At 38.2% G+C, this 17,043-nt stretch overlaps 1 protein-coding gene across 3 annotated transcripts in view; it reads right to left on the reverse strand.

Moving 5' to 3' along the window:
* The window catches only part of LOC136753536 (fibroblast growth factor 12), a 76,780-nt gene that overhangs the window by 23,024 nt on the left and 36,713 nt on the right, over positions 1–17,043 (reverse strand). For all 3 annotated transcript variants that reach the window (XM_066709745.1, XM_066709744.1, XM_066709743.1), the window contains one exon: positions 10,079–10,182. In XM_066709745.1, the coding sequence (XP_066565842.1) occupies positions 10,079–10,182 (104 nt within the window). The remainder of the gene's footprint in view (positions 1–10,078; positions 10,183–17,043) is intronic.

A 17,043-nucleotide genomic window follows, 5' to 3' on the forward strand; every position in this document is an offset into this window, starting at 1 on the left:
ATTAAGCTGGTCCAAATCAAGAGAGCATAATACTATTCACGGCCGGTTCCAATCATTATTGCTCGAATGGGGCAGACGCATGAACGAACGCTACACTCCACTGCGGCTTCAACTGCCACTAATTAAACAATCTCAGAAAGTGGTAATTTTCAGAAGACTTTAAGTGCAAAACGTCCCAGTGTGAGTAACTGCATACTTAACAAGATCATCTTTACTTTCCTTAGCACTCCAATTAGAAAAGTGAATGCACAGACTATATATCTATCTTTCTCTCTGTTATACAAAATGGCTGAAGTACTGCCTGGAACAGGTGTTAGACAGCTGTGCTCTGAAAACACAGTCATACACTGAACGGCTGCTGGCCAAACACAAGAAGGCAGTTGCCAAGATTGAGATGTGTCAGCCACAATGGTTCCTTGGTTAAAGATGAATGGCATTTCTAATTTGATGTATTCAGGTTGTAGTTACCGTACATGGAAGTAGGTCACAGCAAAAGTGTTATAAATATTAAACTGCCCAAGCTGTTGCAGATCTCAAGTGCCATCACAAAGTTGGGTAGGTGGTTTCATGAGCTTCTCACATCGCATCTTACAAAAAAGGTTATAAAGATAGTGAAGTGCTGCAGAATGCCCCCATCTCAAAGGTATTTTGGCCCACTACTAATAATGATACTTTCGTGACTGCATCTTTTTTATTTTAAATTTGAGATACTGTAAATAGACTAAACTGTGATAGATGTTAAACCTTCTATTGCACCTAGAGGCCTGTATGTATAACACTGATTTGTTAGTATAACCCATGCAGATCTACATGTTTCATTGCATGCTTGAGAAACTAGGATACAACCAAGAGCAATGTTTTGTGGCTCTATTTCTCACAGCTGTCAGTACTTTGCCCAGCCTGGTGGGCGACAGATGTGAACCTTGCCCTTGAACGTTACAGTGGAGACATTCTGATGCCCACGTGACCATCTCCTCCAGCGGACCACCTGGCACAGACTGGCACAAACACCAGAAGCCAAAGTGTAAAATGGAGGAAACACACATACACTGTACTAAAGCTTGAGAAAGTTACAAAAGAGAAGCAACTTCTCTGTCTGACATTTACCAGATGCTTCAAACAAACATTCATAAAGGGTGATTGTTTTTTCTATTCACTGAAACATTTCAGATGCTTATATTTTTCCAGCAGCCTGAGGATATGAATTTTTGGAAGTAGATATTAGGACAAAGTGTTCAACACTAATCCATGATGATTTGAAAGAGGAAAGAGCTGTATTAAATCTCCACAGAAACTTTGCACAGTGTACGGTGGAATTTCATTGCTGGATTTTGACACATCATTTCACAAAGAGGACATTGGTTTGGCATTGATGATTGTATTTCCCATTTGTTCTTATAGTAAATAAATTAATAAGTATGCACTGATCATTTTGATTTTATGAGCAACTGAAAAGTTTCAATGAATAAAGAAACACTGTATTTTCTGTGATGATATGGTACAGTATGCCCTTTAACAAACATCATCTCCCTGGAAGCATGAAGCGCAGAGTAAAGTTGTCCTCAAAGCTAAAACAAACTTTCCAAGCAACTACCAAACATTAAAATCCTTGATAGAGAATTTGTCAAATTGGATAATATCCTAAAAAGCAGGAGCTGTAAATATGTGTGATTCCATAGCTCTCGCTAAAATATAAATATCTTCCCCAGCAATGTGATAGTTCAATCATGAATAGGAACAAAGCCTAGAAATGGTGCCTCTCAATACGTCCAAGTTTGTCTTATTGTGCAGATGTTCTCCAACTCAACGTTATACCGGCCATTATCAGTTTTTCTACATATAGATTGCTTTTCACTCCATGTCACACATTTTTAATCCTTGCAACTCTTATCACAGTAATGATTCAAGCAACACAAATCCCGGGGTGGCAGACGCACAGTGTCAGTTTCAGAGACGATGTGTGATGTGCTAGTCAACACCAACAGCCTTCCCCATGGAAAATTTCCCATTTAAAAACTCTGAACTGCGAGAGATCCTTGGCTACCTTGTCGAAGTTTATATAGACTCCACAAACTCGATTCAAAGGGTTCCATTATACTGCTATGTTACCACCACACCCTGGCATAGCTTCACTGTTTAAAGTCCAGAGTTGCATCCAGACAGGTCGATTCCCTGTGGCCCCAAAAAGTTACCACTCATTCATGAATCACAACCCAAAGCAGACTATTTAGGAGTCAAAAGTGTCAAATGGAATAACAGTCATTTGAGGGATGAGTAAGCCACTGACACATTAAACATAAACACAAACAACACCTGAAATAGTGTCCTCATGCTCCCAAGTGCCAAATTGTACTTCGCTGTTATCATCAGGCAAGTGTTTCTTTGTTTAATTAACCCAATTCTGTTCAACAAAATTGGCTGTTGGAAATGGTAACCTATGAAAAGGATAAGGGTGCTTATGCTGACTAATGAATGCCCTATTTTGAATTTGAGGCGATGACTAAGAAATGTTATACATGAAAAACAAGTGCTGGTGAATAGTTTAGAAAAGGCTGTGAAAGGGAATGTTTAACCAGCTTTACTGTAGCACCATTTTGAATACCGCACTAGAACAAAGAACACAACATATCTGAAAAGAGACTAAGGACGGGAACCCAGCTTAATTCCAGGTCTAATAGCTCTGCCAGACATGGGAAGATTAAAATAATTCAGTGACTCAGAACAATGAAAAATCGTGTAGAAAAATCATCCAAACCAGAGCCACTGCTTCAACCAAGTCAACATGGAAATGGGGACAAGAGGACACGGGAAGCGTGAACTGATACTTTCTACCGCCTATAACGTTCTAAACAGCAGCATGAGCTGTAGTATGTAATTGTGTCAATAGGCCAATACACAAGTATACACATTTTTAGTTAATTAACTCAAGATCAGTTCATACATAAAGCAGCCACCATCTTATACAAAAGGAACACAGTAGCTTTATGCATCTTAACAACCTTAGGGATCACAGAGGGATCATCATGGATGGGCTTTGGCCTGGTACTGGTAGTTTGTCAACACACTCAGAACCGAGTATCAGCAAAGTTACAACCGATCCCAATGAGCTTGGTACACAACAGGGTGCATGCATGTGTGGGCTTAAGAGCTATAAATATAGGCCCACAGTGTCCATAGTTTCTTTGAGAGGGATTTCTTTCACAGTAGACTTTCCGATATATTGACAAAACAAAATGGAGAGATAAAATGGTTTATTTATGAACCATTTACCTGTGAACTACTTGACTATACTGACAAATCACCATGAAATAGTGATTCAAATTTTGGCAGACAGGCAACAGTGGGTGGTTAAAGTGCACTTCTGTTTAATAGTAAACATGTAAATGCAAATAGGTCTCGAATATACCCAAAAGACACTACACAGATGAGGAAAACCATGAAATGCCTTCAGGGGAGAATTTCCAAGCAGTTCAGAGCAGTCCTCTTTCCCTCCATGAATATTAAACCAATTACAGTGAGATATAATATCAGTTTGAATGGGTATGCATTACCCACTGATAGAAATTGCTCTAATAAACTGTACCCGGGGAGAAGACCACACTACTTATGCTAAACAGCAGATCTCTGGAATAGGAGTCAAAATATTCTGGAGCAAAATGTTACTAATAAGGAAACTATCTGCAGTGGTAGCTTTCTTGGTACAAACACAGAATTTAAGAGAATCAACGGTTCACCTTCTAAAGTCATTATTGTAAAGATGAGGCAGCAGATGAGATTCTAGGCTGCTTATGGAAAAGCCAACATGGCCACAAAACGTTCCCTCGGGGGCCAGTATTCGAGTGCCGGGGATAATAATGCACATTGGCATTGATACTGTTACTCTCTGACCGAGTTTGAAGGGACCGATGCCATTTGCCTTCTGCAAGGATACGTGCAGAAGAATGTGTGACTCATAGTGGCAGCAGAAAAAAGCAGAACCATTTTAAATTCCCAGCTTTAACTGACGTCCAGATAGCTCATATGTGATTAGCTCTCTGGGAAACTCAGCACTTGTAAGCTTTAATAGGGCTGCTGTCAGATTCCCTTCAGACACACCAACCAGTACCAGCAATCCAAACAGGCTTCGGTTTGGGAGATTTTCCATTTCCGCTTCAGGAACCTAACACAAATGAAGTCTCCTGACAACTCTGAAGACAATGCCTCAACATCATGAAGAGTCGGTCTTAACAGCGGGTAGCTTAGAAATCTCGATAATCCCTAAAGGAAACACGATATAATAGTTATACTTTTCTAAAGCTCAAGCATATTTGCTCATCTTCCCTCTGTACATATTGATGGATTAAATGTTGAAACAAATGAATAGCCACTCCTTAAATGTATCCAAAGTGGCATTTTGATTGATAACCGCAGAAGGCTAATGGACAAGGAGGTCAAATGATGGCCAAGCTGAGACTTATCCCATTAAAAAACAAACTTGGGTTGGATATTTTGGCTGTCTTTTCAGGATTTTCAGGACAAAGTCAAATGAATAGCAACAACGAACTGAGGTCTGCCAATTTTCCAGTAAAGTCCGTGAAGCTACCAGATCTGAACACATAAGTGGGCAACACTTTCATTGGTCAAGCACTGCTGGGACTGGATGTGTCAACCGGATGTGTCAACCCTGCACAGGTCAAGTGATACTGCTTTTGTTTTTCTATGTCACCGCAGCACATGTTCATCAGCCCCACTCTGAGAGAAGTCTGAGTGAATCTGCACGTGCCCACGAGAAGCACACCGCCTTCTCTGGTTCCCCACAATCCCCCCCGGCCAGAAACGGAACGAGCGCTTTCTGAATTAGAACACTTCCCTCCATAATTATGCCCCGAGAGTACGGTCGTTTTATTTTTACTTCCCGTGTTACTTAAAATTCAGAAAAGACCCAGAACACCAAGGCCAATCCGCAACAATCCGTGCGGATTATGTGGCATCAAAGCCGGTACCTACATGTCAAAAACAGCCGCACAAGCTCTGGGCTGGGGGAGAACATAAGGATTTGAGAATAATTCCTGCCAGGCAATTAACAAGATCACACTACCAAACTTAAGGATGTGAAGAAACGCAGCTTGAATACCAAATCTGCTGCTTGTGCTGTGAAGCATAGGATGCCGTCTCAACTGTTCTTCTGTTGTAATTGTTAATGTATATATAATATTCTGTATTAATTGATTTTATCCCTTTGGCATTTTAGATTACAATTAGTATCAGTAGTAGAATAAGCTTGACATTTTTCTAAACATTATATTCATGTATGAATTTATTTTTAATATGTTTATAAAATATAGACTGTGGAACCTGTTATTGTGTTAAATACCAATAGGTTACAATACCAAGCGTGGAGTAAATGCAATAATAATTAAAAAAGAGGGAGGACATACTATAACTTTCTGGATTTAAACTGTTCTCTGTATCTCAGTATGCAATTCTCTGTTGATTTAATTCTATATATATTCTGTATATATGTTTTTCATATAGATTTTATTTGTATTTGTATATATATATGCTAGATTTATACTAGTATTGTTTTGTTTACCTATAGTAATATATATTCTTTTCCCAAGCAATACTTTTGATATATATTGGTATTTTCTTTTTATACCATTTATATACAATGTAATGTAGATATTTAACTGTGTGAATCTTGTACTTACCCAGTTCCCATTAAGTTCTGGAGTGAAGGTGTACTGAGAGCTGACAGAAGCAATTTCAGAAACTGCCTCAAGCAGATAAATGCGTGAGAGAATAAAGACGACAATTTCTCTGAGTAACAGCACTCCGGGGACTGAAGGTCATATTTCTATGAATTATGGTGCCCAGATAGGATGTTGATGGCAAATGAACAGAGTAATGTAATGATAATTTATTATTATTATTATTATTATTATTATTATTATTATTATTATTATTAATAATAATAATAATAATAATAATAATAATAATAATAATAATACTCACTTTAAAATGCTGTATTCTTATTGTAGACCTTAATAAACATAAACTATACTAACATCTTGTATTCATGTGGTTGTTTTGTCATAAATAATCCTTTACTTAAAACCATGATCGGATTCATTCAATGGAGTAAGACAACCCTGAGACTTTTACAATTTCTTAACAAACAATCAATTTGTGAGAATGTAAATTCAATGAAGCTATATTGTCATGCAAATCCTCAGCTGTGAATCTCTCTGGTAATATACCGTTTTTCTTTTGCGCTCTTTACCCACATTTTATGGGATTTCAAATAACCTTGTGATTGTAAAGTCATGTAAACCTTGGGTCAAAAAATATCTATATGTAAATTAGGACCACCAAACAATTTTCAGTGGCACTGAGAAGTCGTTTGCTGTTTGTTTCCTCCACGGGCCATAAACTGGTTTTGTGTGTCTGAAGAATTGCGGCTTGTAAAAGCCCTGACAGCAGTGCGGTCGGAGGAGCATTACTGTGATTAGACTCAAGTCAATATAGCCTTTCTTTTTCATCCAATAATGTTGAGTGTCACTGGCAAGTATTGGACATTCTGTCTTGCGCCCTGTCAATGCACAATCATGTCAGTAATTCAACAAACTGAGGGAAACATAATCGATGATGAAACGCAATCCATTTCAGAAAGATGCATTCCTCATTGAAAATGTCCTAACCTGACTCTTTGTGTCGTTCTGTTTATTTTATGCATTTTAATCTGGACATTTTATTAATGGGAATCTCAGCACGTAGGCTTCCGTCAGGAACAAAAGAGACTTTACTTTGCAGCAACTGAAGGCAAATGAAGTAATTTAAAATTCAACATTATGAATATTGATGAGAATCCCACCTTACTGAAACTGCATTACTTGTCATGAAAGGAGGAAAGTTAGATATGAGGTCTTTCTTTTATATCTCTTTTGAAGTTTCAGATGAAGGCTTAAAAAAACGAAATGGTTTCAGTGCCAGTTTGGAGTTCATGATTTAATTCTGGGCTATTTCACTGGGATTGATCATAGCTATTACTGTAATATATGGGTTGCTTGGCACTCTTGTACCATATATGTTTGTTTGTTTTTTCTTGGCATAGCATTGCAGCACAAATAAAATACAAACACACAATCATAGAGGGACTTTGTATTATGTTCATTATGACAGCCTTGCAGAAACTTAAAATTGATTTTCAACAGGAATTTGTGTCTGTATTGTCCCTCTCTCAGAATTTCCTTGCAGTATTTTATAAAGAATAAAAAAAAAACATACATTGGCCAATCAATATAAGATCAACAGTATATAAGTTCAACACACAAAAAAACACATGAACAATATAACAATACATAATTACACCACAATCCAGATGAAAATCAATGTCCATGTTCACAACTGTGGCCCCTTATAGCCTTGCTTTAAAGCAAATAAAGGGAAAGCAGATTGCAAGGGTTTAGCTCTAGAGGTAACTTTGACTTTTTTCCTCACAAGACAAAAAATAAATACACCCAATATAAAAAGATGATGATGATAATACGAAATCTGCAGGCACAGCGAACACAATCAAGAATCAAATGTGTAGAACGCAATTTAAGCAATCAAAATTGTATCACATTCCCTCAATGTATTATAATTGACTTAAAAGTATAATGCATTAAGTGTTACAATACACTGCCCCAAATTGTCCCCAAACCTCTGTTCCTTTACAAACTAATTAAGTTTAATGTAATTTCGACTGAGTTTTCCCTCACTGGGAGTGTGGCTGCAATGCTGATTGAGTTTCCATTGTGTAGATCTGTTTATGCAGAAAGCCAAGGAGATTTCATTGGCACAGTCATTTCTTGCATTAAGGTTTTCAAATGAACTTCCAACCTGATGCCTATTTTTATATTAGCAGAGCGAACATGCTATAAATACTGACCATAAAAAAAGAAAAAGAAAAAGAGTGACATTTAATTCCAGCCTCCTATTTGAATATTATAATAAAAGAACAACGAGGAGTGAATTTCCAGCCAATAATGGGATTTTAAATGCATCTGGGGGAAGTGTATAACAATACAAATATTGTGAATGTCCCCTCAGGGGCATAGAGGTCAAATCCCAATCTTACAGAGAAAAAAAAAATTCAGCAGCATTTTTGCTTTAGACTTGTGAATATAAAAACACCAAAGGGTACAAAAAAGCAATTTATTTTTTCCCTCCACTGATGACAAAAAAAGTATGAAAGAATCCATTAAAGCATTAGTTAATTCTGTGCATATAAGTTATGCAAAATGCAATTACATATTTCTTCCTATTAGCTTATTTTTAATAGAATTAAGATTTAGCCTTTAGTAGACTCCGTCACGTAAGGCTGAGCTATAATGTGTGAATGTGACTTGACTTCTGTCAAGTTCAATCTTGATTTGATGGTTTGCTTTTATTGACGTGGCATGATGAGATTTGAGTGTAAATGAAAACTAAATGCTTTTGAAGGAACATAATGGACGTACACCAATTCTGCAGGGGAAGGGTTTAAACTTCATTCCCCTTCACTGGAGGAATTCCCTGCTTCTGTCAGAAAGCAAGGAAACCTAACTGCAGAGTTATTTAAGATGTGGTCTCCTCTGTCATTAACTTGTCTTTAATGTATGTATTTCAATCTTTTTTAAAGCAGTTTATGGTTAAGAAAATTGTCACATAGAAAGCAGATCTCCATTGAATGGAAAAAATCAACAAATGTGTCTCTCTAACACCCACCTCTGTTTGCCTCGGCATATTATTTTAGGCAGGCAAACAAATAAACACAAATGCCCCATAGACAAGAACATGATGTTATTTCAGCTCTCTAAAGTACATGTATTGCCGAGCTGTTGTTATATGAAGCCATTTTTCAAGTCTCTCTGTTCTGAGCACTCTTCAATTGCCTTATATCTAAACAGCTAAACAACCCCCTGATTGGATTACCACCCCCACAATTATGCCAGCAAATTCAAACCCTAGTTGGAGAAATGTAGGCTGCAACTGCAATCATGGCAATCATGCCTAATTACATGCCATTGGGGTTTTGTAACAATATTTTATGATGTATATTTACAGGGAAATAAAATGTCACGATTACTGTGACATATTTAGTGGATTCAATTATTTTTTACATACAAAATGAAAATACCACCACTTATTTTATTAGGCTACCCATAACAGGCCTTAAGTGCACTCAGTGGAGCAGTGGTTTAATATACTAAAGGATTGAGTGCATTAGGGATACGAGTAAGTTTTCCAGTACTGTGCACGACATACACAATACAATAAACGTCCTTAGTAATTGAGTACTCAGTTCAAAACTTTAAATATATTCAAAACATTAAAAGAAAACGTTTCTTTCAGAATTAGTTTAGGCCACAAAAAAGCTGGATTGCTAGTCTGGTAATTGCATTTAAAACCATTTTGTCTAGAAAGGCAGTGATTCTACAATGTTAGAAACCTAGCTGTGTAAGGGAAGTGGGGTGGAGTCAAAAATGTCAGGGCTTTTTCATGTGGAGATGTTTGAGAGCCTAACAAGCCATGTTAATTAAACCTGACATCCACCTGTCTACACTGGCGGGTTGGAGTCTCCAATTTACATTAATTAATTAAGCGTGGTGTCTCCTAAAAGACTCAAGAGCTGCCAGGGGCTCTTACAAATTACTTCAGAAGCGTTGAACGGACTTTGGGATGCTTAATATCCAGCCTCGGTTTGGAGTTCCTTCTTGTTTGCAGGTCAAGTCTTGTATCCAGATCAACTCCAGTTCAAGTTGTGTTGTGTTACAGGAAAGCAATTGGCAGCTAGACAAATTGTATTCATATTTTAGTGGACTATTAAAATAAAAAAAGTTGTATGCAAACCTACAATGACTGTATATTTAAAGGTGTGTGTGTGTGTGTGTGTGTGTGTGTGTGTGTGTGTGTGTGTGTGCATTTCAAATTGCTTTCAACAGCATTGCACACATTTAAACAAGGGCCTTGCCGTTCTCTGGGATGGCACTTTTGATACGTCCCATCTACCCTCCTCCAATTCAGCCATCGTTTGCTCTGTAACATGCATGGAAATGAAAGATGAGTATCTTACTGAGCTGTAGAGGAATCCTTCTCCGTTCATCGCCACGTATAGACCAGCTTTCACACCCTGGATCGCTACCACACGCAGTCCAACAGGGATTAGATTAAAGAGGGCTGGAAAGAAACAAGAGACACACACACTGTAAACACTCACAGACCTTCCCCAGAATGAGCCCAGCAGGGTTTTAAAACCTACATTTGATCTTACTTCTATGCTCAGAGTGGGCAAGCTTACCCAAAATGCATTTCACATAAATACTGCAACCAAAGAAAGATTTCTGATTTAAAATTTCTGTACGTTTGTCTGGGTTTTTTCCCCCTGCAGCTAAACCATCGAATCCCTGACTGATGAATTAGGAAGGTGTGACAGCATTAGGACCGAGACCCTACAGGAGAATTTGATTTGACTTCGATTTCTCGAGGCGTCTAATAACGTTGACAAAAGTTAGTTTTCCAGATAAGCTTCACATTTCATTCTGGCTTCGTTTGTGACACGCTTTTCACTAAACAGCACTATAAATAGGCAGAGGTGCCAAAGGAGCCGAACACGCAGACACGCGCTCCGCAAGCGTCATTGACAAGATTTGGTGAGAGACTCTGCATTTCTTGCGCTGGTGTTTTTGATGTTGTGACAACGTTCCTGGGGAATCCAAGGCATCCTTTAAAATGTAGTCCTCACTGGTGTGAGGCTCTGGAGATGACCGGTTTTAATAAAGGTACAAAACACTATAAGATGACCTTAAAAGTGTACTGGAAAACAAACATGGGAGAGACGTTTTTTTAATTAAGGTAATGGAAATGCAAACAAGCTGAATCTGGTCAAGACTATGATTACTGGTTAGAGTTTTAATCTATCCTTGGTTCCAAGAATGAACAAAAATAGCTGAAGCTGTACAGTACTTGCTTTTTAATTTCAGATTGTTTTGCTGATACAGTTTGGAAATTAAGTTTTCCCTTTTTTGATCCAATCTCACAGTTCCCCGGAAATCCCCATTAACTGTAATCCAGTGTGGCTTGTCTATAGTGGTAATATGAAATACATCATAATGTGGAACATCTGACAATGTGCATTTTTTATCTTTTGTCATTTTATTTCATGCTCTGCATTCAAATGGGTTGTCTCTCAGAAACCAGTTGCTGTTTCTTAATAATGCAGTTTGCAAAGCAACATTGTGGGATCATCTCTACACTACTCATCTCTTCTGTTGTGTTATTACTTCATTCGTCTTTTTGGATTTATAATGCAATTATAGTTTTGAATGCAAGTTCTCTAGAATAAAGGTTGTCAGCCAAGCAAGTCAATCGGGAAATCCTGAAATAAATCATTAAAACCAATGAGAATGTACTGCCACTCTAAAATGGGTGCTGTACTGTGGTATCGGACATTTAATCTGAATGCACGACTCCGAAACAGTGTGAACCCAACCCGTGTGATTGATCACGCTGCTGTACACTTAAAATAATATTTTAACACCTGATTCAATTACTGTGCAAGTTTTGCTTTAAGCCAAACTATAAGAGTACATTAGAGTAGGTACTGAGCCTCCCAGACCGCATTATCTCTATTCCCTGGGTGTAAAATAATAATAATAAAGATTAAATATCTCCCTACAATTTTAAAACATCTTTCTGAGGGTTCATATGTTATTTCTATATAATATTTTTAAAGCTGTGATTCCTGACAGCCACTTATATCTCACCTGCAGTTAAGCAATGGCAATGCTCACAATGTTAAATGAAATCAGCTGAAACCTATATTCAGATGTTCAACTGTATTCCCCAACCTATAAGACACAGGTACAATATGAATATGCTCTTTTCCAGAGAGTGCTACTCAGCCGCTGCAATCACACAGATAAAAAAAGTAAGAGGACCATTAACGATACTCTGCTTAATCCGGTTTAATTACCAAACATGCCACCTCACTACGTTATGTAATCCAAATGTCAAGTGTTATAACCGTCAGCTCCTGTGCTTGACAAAACAAAGCTTTGCATGCAAACCGCTCTTTGTCTGCACAAATCTAGGCTTCGTTCTGTTATTGTTCGGCAGGAGCAAGACACGAGCAATCCTTCTGCATCCAGAAAAATAAAAGCTTTTAGTTTTTAGCCTTCAAAGAAATGGGTGTAAAAGCAGAGATGTGGCATTGTGCAAACTTTTGTGCAAATCTTTGATGTCAGATGCTGGGATCACTGGTGAGGAAGGAGTAAAAGAACCATGGTGAAATGGACGTTATTTCCAAGATGGAACCGGTTTAGCGTTTTTCTTCTGTCACTTTTATTTCCCCTCATCAGCTCATGACACTCATCAAATTCATCCAAACACACATTTCATTGTGTCACTCTCTTCCTCTTTTCAGATTCTGCCGCTTCAATCTGAATGATTTATAAATCCGCAGGTTAATCTGTCAGGAAACATTCACTCCAAGAGCTGTGGCAAACAAGAGACATCAGTCTGTTTCTGAAGAGTCCCCTCAATTTTCTGCGATTCACAGCCAGAATGCTAAAGAATTGCCCGCCCATTTGGGAAGCCGTGCACAAGTAAAACGGGATTTGAAAAGGAATTAGGCAACTGAGACATGAGGATTTATTGATGTGTTGCTCTGTTTGTTTTTATAAATGGTTGTAAGATCTCTACACTGCCCTAATAGTAAGAAAATCATAAATAAACCCACAAGAAGAGGAGAGAAAATCCATATCACTAGCCTGCAAGAGAGGTATTAACATAACATGGAAAGTCTTTCGTCCTCTCACTCACGCTATTGTGCGTGTGCTGGGTTTGGGGCTGGGGAACAGTAAGTCATAGTCTGTCAGACAAGGGGTGACAGAAACTGACACCACAGATCTTGGAAAAGCGGAAGATGCTGTCAAAACCAATTATACTAATTTTGACACCATAGTCCAGGAGGCTACAGTTTCCCTAAAGTAAAGGCATGAAACAGATTCCTAGTCACTGTAATTCTACAAGATTACCCATAACATGTGTTAATAATATATAAAACGATGATAAAGGCAGCATGATTAATCCTGGAAAACTGTGTCTTGGGTATAAAAAATCTGTAAAGTGATGGTCAAATTTTTCCTGGAGCTCAACAAGGACTAAAGGACTAAGAGAAAGTGTGCAGGGACTGAATAAAGGAAGTACAGACAGTGGGTGTTGAGAACAAATTACGTCATCAACCAGAAGCTAACTGAATGAGATCTTTAAGAAGTGCTTTAATTCCTTTTTGTTTTCAATGGATTACTGTGTACTTGTAATAAAACAAGCAACAGACTGGATGACTCTTGTTTGAAACCATGTGGCATTAAAAGAAGGCTCATTCCCTCGTCATACAAAACCAGCAGTAGCAGTAGCATAAACATGGTCTTCAATGTTCAATTTTTTGGAACAACTGAAAGGGACGGTATGAATTTTTGCTCTGTGATAATCCAATCCCCTCTTGAAAAATCTATGACAATTCTGCAGTGTGTTCTTTGTAACCAGATTTACTTTGCGATCTGTAGTGTTGCGTAAATTGGGTTTGGGGAGTCCGCTGCCGTCGAACAGAAACAACTAAACCCTTCCCCAGGAGTGAGTGAGCGAGCGAGGCCGCCAGCAGCAAAGCAAGGAGCTTAATCCGTCATGCATCTGCTTGCATCTGTGAAGGAAAGTCGATGGGACTGAGGTAGCCACGAGGTTCCCAATTGCCACTGGGAGATGACCCGAAACCAACGCACATCTGCAAAGCACTGATAAATCATCCACATCTGGCACACTGGCTGCTGCGGCATATCTGCTCATTGCAAGTACAGGCTGCTTGTCAAAGCTTATGTAAGGTTTGCATTAAGCATCTAACTTATGTGCCATGAAATCCCATTCTTGGATTCACCCAATAAGGTGTCAGCTCTGCCAAGGCACATGGTATAATACAACTGTGATTTGAATGCCCAGCACAAACTCATAATCTATTAGCAGGGCATAAGCTACAGTCATTTCACCCGAAGGCACAGTCATCATTCTCAACAGCACAATTTATTTCTAGCAGTATCCACAGAAAAATAAGTAGAATTTTCCAAGGCATGCTGTGATTGTGATTGTGAATACAAAAATTGGCCACCATTCACAGCCAGATTTATATTTAATGACCTGCAAAACTATAAAGGGCTTCAAAATATGAAAAATACTATGCAGAAGTGTTAATATCATTATCAGCCTTATAATTTGGCAGGGGAAGGTAATATATTTCAATTATACGACTGTACTTGTTCTTTTCTTGTTCTGTTTTCACATATAATACTTAACAATGAAGAACATATTTAGCACATTCTCTCACAATCCTAAATTGAACTTGTTTATAGGATATGCTCTTAATCAATAGGTTTGTAAAACTGTAATTAATGGCTGTTAATCTGTTTCTGCTCTTTGCGCACAGATGACGTTGTGCCTTTGAAATCCTATGAGGGAGTTTAGTTTGAAGGTTGTGTTTTTAAACCGAATAAAAAAATATATCCCAATGATTTAATTATAGGGACAAGGAGAACAAAAATAGGTCACCATACATGTGTCACTCAAGTACAGATGGATCTGCTATTAAAGTTTTAATCTCATTTTTTTCATTCTGTACCGAATCCTTAACAGAAAGAGCAGCTGTAGTCTTAAAATAATACAATTTGCCCCTTAGATTTACAGTTTTGTCTTGATTTGTAATGTGAAAATAAACAAAACCGCATCAACAAGCCAATTAAAAGGCAAGTGCGTCAACTCATCTACAAAGTAAAGAGGCTCCTTAATTTAATCAACTCTCTGCTTTGTGAACGTACATCGGAAATATTCAAAAACAGGAGGTGAAAACCCAGACTGACGTGAGATATTGAAAGATTTAACTACAATAGTTCTTTGAGATTTCCATCCCTAAAGACCTGCATATTTCGAGCAATAATAATCTGAATATTCAAAATGATCATGGAGCCTTATATAAAAATATTAGCATCTGAACGTGTTTGATGTGGTAATGTTGGCAACAGGGATACAATCACAAAGAGTGAATCACAGATAATACAATCCGTGGAGATCTCGAAATGGAGACGATGCGAGCAAAATTACGCAATAGCGCACGGCTGTGATGAGCGAGCGCTCTCGAGAGGAACAGGCCCCCGGCCACGGGACACAGAATGAGTGTTTATTAATCCTGTCTGCAGCGAGTGAGAAAATATGTGTTCTGTAAATTGTAAATAAATGAATACATCAATAAATAATAACAATATTGTATACATAAGTGGACATTCTCTGTCAGTCCAGTCACTCCGGTCTCCAGCTCTCACCATGCCTTGTCCAAAGGGAGAATGGTTTCTACTGTCACCTGACCTGCCTCCCGGCTTTCCACATTCTATGCTTTCATTTTTCTTTCCTTGTTTGTCACTTTTTCACACCTCGGGTGACTGCTCAATAAACTGCAGTGGACACAGACACAGCACGAATACAGGCTGCTAGGCGCTGGCACATAAATTTGATCCATTTTAAGTCGTACATGAAGCCAAACCTACACCAGGTGTTAGATTTGTCACCTTATTATGAAGGCACTTGCATCGCATGGAATGGCATTCCAGTCATTTTAAAGGGCTCCTGGAGACCTGAACTTTCCAGCTGAAATACCACTGTGAACCATTCAGTTTACTTGTTAATATTAAGATCCTATGGCATTTGTTTTAAACATCCTTGCCAAGTTTGCCCCGTAGAACCACTGGAAACGAGCTCTCCCAGGATTCTAGAATGACAAATAGTCAAATACAATGTCCTTGTCTCTTAGTCATTAAGAATTGAGCTCCAAAGTATAATAAGGCCAACAACAGGGGTTTAATACTTCCAAGGAAATCGAACAGTTCACGTCAATGTGGTGCTTGGCAAGTTGGGGTTGTCAGCAGTCCTTTAACTGTATTGCTTTTGTTCATCTGTTTTATTACATAGTGGGAACTGCGAGGAATGCTAATGGAGAATCGTGGATGACTATCTGTGTCAGGGTCTGTTGTGAGTACAGGTACTTAACCTGCTGTGAGGAGTGATGTTTTACATGGTGCCTCCCAGAAGAGTTATAATAAATAATAAGCGTAACTGTGAGGGTGCACGTCTTAAGGAATTTAAAATTGTATCTAATAATCAAATTCACATATAAATAGATGAGCTTTGAATATGATTTAAACTATGATGTTTAAAAGGTGCCATGCTTGACAGATTTTTGTATTATTTTGTTTTGATATTTTTTAAGACAAATGGATACCGGGATATTTTTAGTTGAATTTTTTAAAAGTCTTAATTTAGCTGAATGTTGCTCCTCAGTATTGTTGTTTACGGCACCTTCATCCATTCGATTCCTCCTAGCTAGTGTTAATGGCACTTTGCAGGTACAATAAATAAATGCTTTTTTTCACATTAACACCAAGTAGTCACCAGATTCTCCTCCACTCATTACTGCACAGATTGCAAGAAATTCTGTGTTTAAAAATTGTGAAATGGATGTATTTACAGGAGGGCGGTCACACAGCTGTCAAAGTCTGACTGGGCCTTTGTGAGGAATTCACCCCCAGTTTGAATCGTAGTTTATCAGCAGGCTACACAGCCGCAGAATTATGAAGGGCCATTGTGTCTGGAAATGGGGATTCATGTAACATTTAATTTTAGTGGAGGACGTGCAGTAGAATTAACATAAGCACACAATGAACGGACATTATAACAGGGCTTTGAGCCAGTTTTCGGAGTTAAAATGTGCCATTCCTTTCTCAAACAATGCAATGTAGCATTTTGTGTCTATAGAAACCATGTTCCTGGGTTCCATTTATTAATTTGGGCATTGCAGTTAATTAATGCCTTTTTCTGGAAACTGAAAAGAGAGGTGCTGTGTGTTCCCGTTCTTGGTTCTGATAAGCAATCTCAGTGGTCGGTGACTAAAGCGTCGTATTCTACAGTTTCTCTTTGTCAAGGTAGGTGCAAAATGTTAAGGTA

The sequence above is a fragment of the Amia ocellicauda genome, chromosome 7, assembly GCF_036373705.1.
Source record: "Amia ocellicauda isolate fAmiCal2 chromosome 7, fAmiCal2.hap1, whole genome shotgun sequence".
Taxonomy (NCBI): domain Eukaryota; kingdom Metazoa; phylum Chordata; class Actinopteri; order Amiiformes; family Amiidae; genus Amia; species Amia ocellicauda.